The sequence below is a fragment of the Leuresthes tenuis genome, unplaced genomic scaffold (genome assembly GCF_036924035.1).
Source record: "Leuresthes tenuis unplaced genomic scaffold, fLeuTen1.0.hap1 SCAF_10, whole genome shotgun sequence".
Lineage (NCBI taxonomy): Eukaryota > Metazoa > Chordata > Actinopteri > Atheriniformes > Atherinopsidae > Leuresthes > Leuresthes tenuis.
In genome coordinates, this window is record NW_027325364.1 from 20,904,328 (window position 1) to 20,916,537 (window position 12,210).

Here is a 12,210-nt window from a genome sequence, read left to right on the forward strand (position 1 = left end):
ATTTAAATAAATAACATTGAGTCAAAAATTTAATCATTCATGGAAGACATAATTGTGATGATATCCCATATGAAACAATCCATTTCCATCTCCTCAACACCAATAATATATTTGGCAAGTTATCGGGTTACAAAGTTAATTAATCCAAATCGGCCATCCTCTTCCTCGAGCATTCGGAGAGATTAAGACCACCCTTTCAAACAACCATTCAAAGTGATCACAGATAGTTTTACATGTCTAGGCATAAAATTAGCTAAAATATTTAACTTAATTTCTATAAATTACGCTACAATGACCAAGTCTGTCACAGAATTAATTAAGAGATGGTCAGTGTTACCCATTTCAATGATATGACATAAATATTCTCAAGATCAAAGTTATGCCAAAATTCCCTTATCTCTTTGAGTTCATCCCCCTTAATCTCCCCTAATAATTTCTTTGCAAAACTGAAAACTTCCTTCTGTAAGTTTATATGAAACAAACGGGCCAGGCTTCGTTTATCACTACTGTATCTCCACCATGACAGAGGAAACCTGAACCTACCAAATCCTCAATTGTACTACTGGGTTGCACAACTTTCCGCTGCAACCAGCTCAACAACGTCAGTATCCTGGGTAAACATCGAAAAAGTTAGTATATCTCTTCTGCCATTTAACCTATATTTGCACTCAGCTAAACTAAAAGAATAAAGAAACAGATCAGGTATGGTATATGGTAGGGATGTGCACAACTAATTGATTAGTCGAACAGTGGGAACGTTGCACAAACTCGGCTCCATTTTTTTGTTTGGGGCAGGAGGAGTCTTATGTTTTATTATGCAGAGATGCAGAACTAATCATTTTGGCACTGTTTCTGCTGTAGTTTGCACTTATAGTGGAAGCAACAGATCCAAGCAGATGTTGGCAACAAAACAAAGTGAAGCATGGCGTTATTTCACTCAACTTGACAACAAAGTGGAACACACAGCTAGTTTACTACAATTCTACCAGCGCGATGAGGACTTACTTAATAAACCATGTTGCACTTCAGGAGCAAAAAGACCAAACGGATGACATCAAATGACAGGAACAAATAACTGCTTTGGTGATTAGTGTTAGTTTAATTATGACATCCCAATGATGTCATGACTAATTGACTTTAATTGGCTTGATTTAAAAAAAATTAAAAAAAATTAAAAAATCATTTAAAATGCCCATCCCTAGTATAAAGGTACATAAAAATGAAATGCCAATACTGTCCCAATTTTCTGCCATCTAGGGCAACAGCACTTTCACACCTGGCAACATGGACTTCAAAATCTGGGCAGTTCTGCATGTGTAAAATTGCAGATCTATTTGACAATGATACAAGACTTAAAACTAAAATCTTATGTTCAACCAAAGCATTTCTTTAAATATGTGCAAATTAGAAATTTTATTCTAAAATCCTTAAATTTACGTAACCTCACCGCTCTGGAAGAAATAGCATTAAATCACCACTCCAAGAGGGACCCGATGTCCCACTGTTATGGTACAATTAGAGACAGTTCCCAAGCTTCCTCAGAAAATGAAAGTCAGGCGTGGTGTGAAAACTTGAATTGTCAAATATCTGTTGAGCACGAGCCAGAAGCCTGCTTGAAAGTTCAGACGCAATCTAATAATTCTTATTTCATATTAATCCAATACAAGTGGCTAATGAGAATGTATGTAACACCAACCCTGTTGAACAAATTTGATCCCAGTACCTTAATTCCCGGTACATTAATTCACCGACCATGATCCATGTACTTTCATATATCTCAGACAGATAAAATGATGCCCTTAATTATGTATTTTGGGAATTCTTCCCGTTTAATATAACCTCTACTTCTCTTTACAAGCAAAGCACAACATAGCTGACTCCTTGAAATCTATTGGTAGCAAGCCTGGCAAGCAGAATTAACAAACTCCTAAGCTCTAGAAAAACTTTTTTTAAAGAGGGGTAAGTATTTAAGAAGAAATGGGAAAAATGTTTACTATTTTCAAAAGGGAGAAAAGCCATATAGGCTTTATTAGCTTAATCGTTATAGTGACATGACAACTGCTATTTTACCATGATACTATAATGCCTCTGATGTACTATAATGTACACTGATGTGTACTCTGGACTGCTGAACTGGAACACAATGCATTGCCCTGTTGTAATGACTTATACTGTGTAAAAGCCTAACTGTAAACTTTTTCCACAGTACCTTACTTGTTCTTTTTTTTTTTCCTCTTTGCTGTATGTTTTGAACATATTCAAAGATGTAATTAACACATTTTATCAATAAAGGAACAAAAAAAAATAGGAAGTAACCTTTACAGATAACACAACAGATCAGGCGAGAGTTGCCACGATACCAAAATAAGTAACCACGATACTATACCAGACAATGTCTCACAGTTTCAGGTATTATCGCGATACCGCGACCTTTTTTTATTATTATTATGAACTGCAATGTATTTGTACAAGTTATAGATACTTATTAATTACTCATGTTGTTATGTGCATGGTAAACATGATACTAATATAAATAATCGACTTAGGATAACAATCCACTGTCTTTTAAAAAAATCTATTTGACAATAATGCTTCTTCTCCTACATAAAACAGAGGACAAAATACAATAAACACGAACTGATTCCCTGTGAAAACTATATTTTTATGTATTTTCTATGTGCTTTAACATCTTTTAACTCTTCATTCTTCAGCCTGTACAAGGAGCATATAGCCTAATATTAGCCAATTAGAAAATAAACAGGAAATACTAACCTGGTATTCGACTTATAAATCTGGGTGATGACACTGCAGGTGTTTTAAGAGGTTGGATGTGTTCCTTCCTTGGGCTCCTATAGCTTGGTGACAGCGCCTGCACAGTGGACGCCATCGTCTATTGCTTTACTGTCTATGCCTTGTTTAAACCCAAAATAGTTCCAAATGTGGCTTTTGGAGTTTGTTTTTTTGATTAGTGGTGACACTAGCACGCTGTGATGCTGGGCCCGGTGCTTCTGCCATGGTGAGTGTGTGTGTATGTTGGCTCGTGTTTGTGACTGCTATGTGCGTGTCTGGGTGAGAAAGAACTATAGTTTTGAAAAGAATTTCTATCGAAGTAGAGCTGTCTACATGGAGTTCGTTCTAGCCGTCAGAAACACACGAACAGCCAATCAGCTAACAGATGGGCGAACCCAGTGTGCGGAAACAGCCTATCATATCCAGGGGGCCACCAGTAACAGGCAAACAGCCAATCAATCAGCAACTATGTAGTTTGGTTGCAGTGGTTGCCTGTAGGTTTGTTTACAAGATGAGAAGCCGGGAGGATGGTCGAGGCGGCCGTTAGTAATCCATGGTAGTACCGCCGTGTAGAATTTCTAGTATAGTAGGAACCGTAACGATTTCGGACCGCGGGGTACCGTGGGTATCGTGCACCTCTAGATTAGGCTCAAACATTAAACAGATATGCATGAGATGGTAATCAGGACAACAAAAAGCACAGACCATGACATTAATTTAACAAAATTTAACATGGCTTCTTGTCTTTATAATTCCACGTCTGCAGTAATGTGTGGAATTTTTTTTAAACGTTCCAGTCTCGCACAAAAATAAGTTAGTGAGCCATAATAAATCTGTGCACTATATGCCAACATTTCACTTTGTTCTCTGAACGAAAAGACACTATAGAATAATCCACTTGACACAACTAGCACCACCTGATCTATGGTCGTTACTGTAAGAGTTTACCATTGACATAGCAAAATTTATAAGAAACAAGTCCAGAGTCACAAATTTATGTTCCATCATCTGTGAGCAAACTGAAAAGTGATTCAAATAAGTGAGAATGATAAAATACAATGGCACAGTATATGTCAAGCTACTTTGCTAACCTCTATTAGCAAAAGTTTTTAAACTAAGTTTTAAAAATGATATTGTTTAGATTCATGCATGAAATGTAACCTACTGATCTTCCACAGCCTAATAAAAAGACTCCCAGCTTCCCCGGGCTACATGTTGAAGCGTCTTGGGCAAGACACTGAACCCCCTGTTGCCTATGCATCCATCTGTGTGTGAATGTGTAGAAGACAGCACTGTGTAGCCTCTATATGGACTAAGACGTGCTGTATGAGTGTGTTAGTGAATGGGTGAATGTGGCACGCAGTGTAAAAGAGCTTTGAGTGGTCCGCCAGACTAGAAAAGCGGTAAACAAGTACAGTCCATCAATAAGATGTTTAGTTTTTTCATTGATTCAATTCTAAATTTTCATGCACTGTCAACAAAAGTACTGTCAGTGGCCATGCCTTGGCCCCACTCTTTGGGCTGCATCACACTGACCATATATCATACCCAAGATCATCAGGTCACCTAATTACATTACTAGTTACTATTATTAAGACTACAATGCAAAAAGTAAATAAGTGCTAATACTAATCTAGATAGGGAGGAGCATTTTAAGTGATTTTTTATGTCAACTAATCAATAAATCGATTAGTTGTGATGTCATCATTAAACTAACATTAACCAACAACAAAAACGCCACATTTTTGTGATGGTTCAGTGAGTCCTCATGCCGCTGGTAGAACCGTGGTAAGTAAGCTTCATCCTGCATAATGTGCATTCAACTTTGTTGTCCAGGTGAGTGAAATACTGCCACGCTTCGCCTCGTTTTGTTGCCATTGACGACATCTGCTCCAGACTATGTGTGTCCTTTTGACTAATCAATTAGTCATGCACATTCCTAAATCTAGATGACTGATGCCAACACCTGATGCTTTCGTTGAAATCATATAATAGTAACTACAAAAGCTGCGAAATATTAGAAATTAGAAAACTGATTATCACTTTGAAATTTGATTGTAGTGCTGATGGGTCCTTATTCCTTAGTTCCTTGGTTTTTAGCTTGCTTTTTTGTTTGTGTGCGTTTGTTTTCTGCATTTCCATTTCAAGCTTAAAAAGAAAAACGAAAACATTCATGGTGTAATTTGAGGTTTAGTGGAGTACTGTGTTAAAGGAATGACTTCTTAAAACAAAGACACCTAGAATGTGTAGTAAAATTACAAGGCAAATCGATTTATATACTGTAGCAGAGGTCAACAGCGTGACTGAAAAAAGAAGAGCAATGTCAAAAAGATTGCATTTATCACAACAAACAATATACATTTGTCACTTTAACTGTAATACTACCGCAGTTAAAAGGTAGCTATAATGAAAACACTATTCATGCATGGAAACGGGGGAATAAAAGGCATTATTACGCCAACACTCCTCTATTCTGCTATCCTTAGCATATAATATCAGCAGAATAATGAGCACTCAAGCAGCCATTCTCAGCATGAGGAATTCAACATAATGTAAGTGAAGCAGCAAGTGAGAGGGATGGGGGGAGGCTTCTTGCTGCAAAGAGAATTCATAGATCAACGGAGAGACACTAATCAGGTCCATCATGGGAATGTCGATTCTTTTTCATATTTTTTGTCATGTTCCATTTTTGAATTTCTTCCTTACTTAATCAATTAATTAATAGTATTAATATATTAAAAGGCTCTTTAATCTTGACGATGGTTTCTATTCATAAATACCTTAAAAGAGGGGAGGGAAGAAGCTAGGGTTGCCTGTCATTATGTTCACATCCTGATTCATTCCATCTGAAATAACACCTAGGCAGACAACACATCAGCATACTCAGAGAAAGGAAAAAAATAAATAAATAAATAACGAAAAACTGAAATTCAGATGTAAGACACCATTTGGGAATAAGCATCTTTTGGAACAAGTTGGTGAAGGAGAGGATAGGAAAGTACTTTGTGTCCTACATCTTCTCTGATAGAGTTTAACAAAGGTAGGAGAAAAAGAAACAGTAAGAAACCTTATTCTTCTTTCCCACTGATTCTGGTTTTAGACAGTAAGTAATTACCTATAAGCAAGAACTCTACTAGTATACACAAGAGGCACAGTAAAGACTTGTGGAATTACCATTTCCTGGCAGGATACCAAAAAGTCTCACTCTGTGAGAGAATCCAGCTCTGGAAAAAAAAACTAAAGTGTAACTAAAACACTGAGAAGAACATTATTATTTAGAGGTTTGGATTGGATCAGGAAAAAAGACAAAAATTCAAGCCATTTACTTTGGTCTCATAGCAAGAATTAGTTCAATCTGAGAGGCAGGATTAGCAGCAACAAAATCTAATTTCTGACTTCATGTTTTACAAATGAATAACTCTACAATTTCAGTGTCGGCTCTTGAAATCTTTCGATCAATCTTTCGAAATTGAATCGAATTCAGAATAATAGACAGATGAGGAGAACTCATGAGTTAGATAACGGAAAAGTGTTTTAGAGCATCAATTTTGTACTATATCAAGCCACTTAATCTACGTATTACCTGTAACTCCTCTTCTATCTAACACAAGTATCTTTTCAAATAACAGACATCCTTGAAATATTTTGAGTTCTCTCACAAAACTTCTTTATTGAGACTAGAAAATTACTGAACTGTCACAGACTAAATATTTTGTAAGTAAGATTAGGGGTTACCATACAACCCGACACTGAAAGTCTATTTGTGCATTTCAATGAATTAGCCAATCCATTCTGCCCAATTTAGATTCACTCAAGGATGCCATGTTTTTATGTTGTTTGTATATATTGTGACAACTTGTCCAATGACATTATTTCACTCTGTCACAAATCTGACAATTTCATCACTGCAGACGCATGTAAACAGCAGGGTGATCGCTACAGATCACATGATATTTGCCATTATGGTAGATTTATCATCATCACTCCGTCATACCTGAATGAAATATGAGTATAAGTATAATAAGTAAAAATTTCCACCCCATCAGATGCCACATATTTTACAAAGATACAGAGCTGAGCAATAAGATTAGCATGTTAATATTATCTATGGATTCACTGTACTCCTTGCATGATGTGATTATTGCATCATCTTAATGTGTGTCATATGCAATTGTAATTTACGTCTTAGATCTCCTGCATATTGATAACATATCTCTTCTATCAGATGTCTTTTCACAGGCTACATAAAAAGCAGTCATCGAGCTGCACAACTGAATAATTATAGGCCGATATCAAATTTAAAAAAAGTTGTCTTTCAATAGCTGAGTGGATTTTTATTCCAAAATGATCTGGGTAATAGGTGTTGTTAATTGATATGTGCTACATTCGTAAAAATCGGAAATTTTCAATGCCGGTAGTGTGAACCTCGATTAAAAATCAATCTGATCCCTTAGAACTGTCGATAAACTAGAATTTGACTGCGTCACTGAATTAACATAGTTGATAAGATTAGTTTTAAAGTCACAATTATGGCAGAGTGACGCATTATAATTAGTTGTTTTCATCAGCCAACACATTTAAGCCAGCTTGTAATGCGGCATTAGCTATAACGTGTCGATGTTTCACCACTGAACTGAAATTAAACTTAATTTACTGGCTTTACATTTTTAAAAAAAGATCGTGTGTGTGCTAACGCACAAAAATGAGTAAGTATGTTGCTGCTAAGTTTTATTGGGTTAAAGGTGCTTGTGCATCATATTTGCTTGTTTTTGCCAGTTTGTTGACAGTCAAATTGGTTATATTTGCAGGGAAACAACATTTGAATTTAATTTACTTATATATCTAATCATTGGAGTTATTTGTGACAAAATACATTATACCTGAGATCTTTGGATTAAATGATATGGAGTAAACCAGCAGCCTTTTATAAACCTCACAGCATTATGCAACAAAATGTTTAAGTATCTGCAGTGATTCAACTGCCAAAGTATCAACAGTGATTCAGCACTTCAGCTGTTCCCCTTCATTGCCTCTTCTAGCTATTTATCCTATGTTGTATTGGCATGTGACCTCAACCCACATAAACGAGCCAAGAGAAATCCTTTAGCACTGTTGTCCTGAGTGTCTCAGTAAAATGCTGGACCCCACTTTCACCTCTGATAGAGGTGCATGCTTGTGAATACAAGTGTTTAATCAGAAATTACGATGTTTTCAAATAAAATTTTTTTTAAAAAACAGCTTTTGACAGGTTTGAAATCTGTGTGTGTCAACATTTCCCTATCAGCTCAGACAATCCTGTCATTATGCACAGCACACATATCTATGAACAGCAGGTTTTTGAGCAATTCAGTTTGACAAGAAAAATGTAAAACCTTTGTGGCACCTTCTGTTGAAAGTCAAAGAGAAAGCATATAGAAATATTGATAGAACACTATAGTTCAGAGTCATGAAATACACATATCCACATGTCCATTTTTAATAACAGCATATTTGCATATTTGACGTATTTTGATGATATATATATCCAAATGTATTGATTCATTTTCAACTAAAACTTAAACCTTTAATGATAAAGTTTCTGTACTTGCAGCTAATTTATGGCAGAACGCTACAACCATACCCAATGATATTTTATACTTAATGCCTTTAAAATCATGGACTGTCATCTGCTCGTGACTGTTTCCATGACACATGACTCTCTTTTCTTTTTCTTATATTCCATTACTCTATTATGCTCAGCTGTACACTGTCCAAACCTAACACAGGCTCCATCCATCCATGCATTTTGTAGACCCACTTAATCGAATTCAAGGTCGCAGGGGGTCTGGAGCCTATCCTTGCTGTCATTGTGGTAGAGGCAGGGTACACCCTGGACGGGTCGCCAGTCCATCTCAGGGACACAGGAGACACACAACCCAACCTCACACTCACTCCTTGGGACAGTTTAGAGACCAATCAACCTAACATGCATGTTTTGAACCTAACACAGGATGTGTGAATGGATAGAGAGGATATTGAAAGGCCAACATGAAAATACAAAAACCCAAAAATCTCACAGCACTTCAATGTCAGGCTTTTGTAGGAATCCAGAAAGCAAGATGAGTATGTGGTTGTTTGCCTGTTCAGTGACTAAAGCAAACAAGGACATATCTTTGTGTTTGATGTTCATATATCTCTTAACTTCTGTCTCCCCCTCTGAAGCATTTGAATAAAAGATGGTAGCTGCAGAGCTGACCCATGCATCGCTGAAGCCAGCACAGCATGCTCATTCAGAAAAAGTGCTGTGAATGTTGCTTTTAAAGACCTGGTTGAGGGGTCTCTGCTTTGGAGTCAAAAGACATGACTATTTATTTGTCTCATGAACACTCTTTTATTTCTACAGTAGTTGGAGTTACAGTTATGCATCTCCTCAGTAAATCTGCAACATTTCATGACTTATTTTGGCACTTCTGTAATCTGGATTCTCTGAAATCAAAGCATAAATGAGCTTTTCACATGACAAATCCCAATGGAAATCTTGTCCTTTTTTTTTGTTGTTCACAGTAAGTTACACACCAAACTGAGTCATAAAACAGCTGACACACAACATTGCTATCGCACCTGCCTGACTTGGCTGACACCTCCCTTACAAGAATAAACAGTGTTTTACGTGTGTACATTAAAGATGACCTTTCCATCAGAAGTGATCACTGAAGTCTCTCCTGCCTCACATCTTTCCATCCCCACCTCCCAGACTTCAAACACAGCCTTCAAGGTGCAAGCAGCTTCAGGGCTTTCTTCCTTACCTTGTTCTGAAGTTAGCCGGGTGTGGATGCCCGTCATACAAAGATAAAAAGTCATATTCCTCCTCCACGGCAAAAGACTGAAAAACTATATGAATCCTGTTTCCCTCCTCGGCAACAATCACCCAGGTACAGTTCGCTCCATTTGGATATCCGTATGGAAACCCTGGGCTTTCTATTGTCCCATTCCTCCCTTTTAATGTTCCTCCACAGGTGTGGATAAAACCTGAAGAGAAAGAGAGCAAACATCAAGTCACAACACAATGTATATAATGTGTGTCTGTGTGTGTGATTTGACAAAGAAGACATGAAAAGAGGGAGCAAATGTTTGTCATTACAGACGACATACTTAATTTTGATAAATGTTGTCTTGTGCAAACATTTCAGCAGCAATTTATAAACTGAATGGAAATTTTTAACAGCCTTGTGCAAATGCTTCAACTGCGTACACCATGCAAAGTTCAGGTTCAATATTCTTCCAAGTGAGAGCAAATTGTTTGCAAAATCCACATTGCTGTCAACTGGCAGAAGCTGTGAGGGAAGTATAGCAACCAGCTGACAATGTAAATATATTTCCATTTCTATTTTTTGTTTCCCTTTGAATTAACAGGAAATGACAGAACACCTGCTGTTGTAATGAAGGGAGAAACATGCATAACTGTTTTTTAATGCAAGTAAGGAAAACAAATTCCTTTACTGTTTTATGAAACAAAAAGCATGAGCTTGTCTTTATTTATTTATTCATTTTTTTACAGAGATTCAAAAAGCCCAGAAGATGAGCAAAAAGAAAGGTCTTCCAACGCGCTGCAACAAGCTATTAACCACTGGCCCACACAAGACACAGTACATCTTTGCACTTTGGTGCACTGGCTTACTGAGGATCGATACCCTTAACATATCAGCTGAAAACATGAAACCATCACTGGCCGCGTTTCCCAGATTCGCTAAGAAACTGCTGGGAAACGCGGCCACTGTTAAATTCTGATAATCTGATTGTTTGGCAAATCGTTGTGGCGAAGATGTAAATGTGCAAAGCTATAACTAAAGTAACCCTTACAATACAACAAACAATCATCTGTCAAGCGAAATCCTGTTCTCACAAAATAACACTTCCCTTCACACTTCCACATCCAGTATATTACAACACTTACACAAACAGTACATTTACATGCTTCCATACACACTGTGTCTCAGTCCAAAAAGTGGGCTTTTTTTATATGGGACCATCTTGCATGTTGTTTAATGAAATGCAAACTTAATTGAGATGCATGGTTTACCCTCCACAATTTGCTGCTTGTGTAATTAGCTTTTCACACTTGGTGGGTAAAGGATGTTTTGTAAAGCTATGCACTTGGCAGCTATGCAATTCAAATTACTTCTAACTGGACAGATATTGGTACTTTTTTCTCAGTTATGTGTTTGTCTTCTTCTAAAATGATGTGAGCAAACAGTCAAAATATTAACCTGTGAGACAAACTGACATTCATTTCCCACTTGTAAAACTGTTTTATTTCAATCATTTCAGACAAAGCTTCTCAGCTGTTCAAATATTCTTTCAAAAAGTGTTATCAGATGCATAATAATCCACTTGACCCACTATTCCTGACATAATGTGTATACCTTCATGTACTGTTTTGATAGCTGACACCTCCTAAGTTCTCCAACATACAGTCAAAAAAGGGCTTGACCTTCCTGTGGAAAAACAGGCCATCCACAATTTTATATCTAATGCTGTTTTTGGTGATAAGCTGCTGTTCAGGGATAAATTCTCTTCAAGGGCTGTTGCATGTCTAAGTTGCAATTATTTCCACCACCACAGAGCAAACAGGGTAATCATGGCAAATTTGCACCATTGATGCACCGCCTACAGGGTCAACATGATCCAACCTGTGACACACTGCTTTATGGTTGCATTCAAGTGCTCTCTGAAATATTATAATCATCTGAACAAGCATCATCAATCATCCAGCTATGGTATGACTACAAGTGGAAAAATGTGTTTTTCTGAGGATAGATCAAAAACTGCAGTCTGACAGCATGGCATCTGTATTCCAACAAAGCAACACCTAATGTGGTATTTGTTATTGCTAAGCTGTCACCCATCCCTGAAAAAATACCCGAAAAGGTCCTCAAACATTTAATACCTTCATTTTTACAAGGTGCCACTAAAAGAGTGGTCAACAAATGTCTTTCCAACTTTTCCAAAGTCATAAACTGTATAATAAGCTGCATGTTGCATGTGTTCAAATAAGACGATAAAGAGTATTAAAATACATTTATCTCACCCACAGTGAATATTTAAATGCCCTCAAAACAGAAATCTGAGGAAAAACTTCTCCATGTCTGAAGGTGAGTCCACCTGCACTGTATGTTAGAGTCAGTTTAGACAATTGGATGACAATGCAGGCTGAAATGCATGACATGACAGTATTTGAATACTAATGTCAAAGACCTTTCTGTAAAAGTCAACTATTTTTTGCCAAAATTCAGTTTTATCTGTCAACAGAACAATGTTGTCACACTAAACTAGAATGAATGAGAAAAGTATGCAAGAATTATTTAACTTTACCAAGCACAGTGTACTATACAGTATTGTTTAGAGAAAAACATGGTTTGGTTACAGTGGCACTATTTTACA

General features: G+C 36.9%; 1 protein-coding gene across 1 annotated transcript in view; it reads right to left on the minus strand.

Annotated features, from left to right (window-relative positions):
- The window catches only part of LOC140316729 (CUB and sushi domain-containing protein 3-like), a 241,286-nt gene that overhangs the window by 213,566 nt on the left and 15,510 nt on the right, over positions 1-12,210 (minus strand). Inside the window, exon 2 of the mRNA XM_072394678.1 lies at positions 9,576-9,798. Coding sequence (XP_072250779.1) covers positions 9,576-9,798 — 223 coding nt within the window. The remainder of the gene's footprint in view (positions 1-9,575; positions 9,799-12,210) is intronic.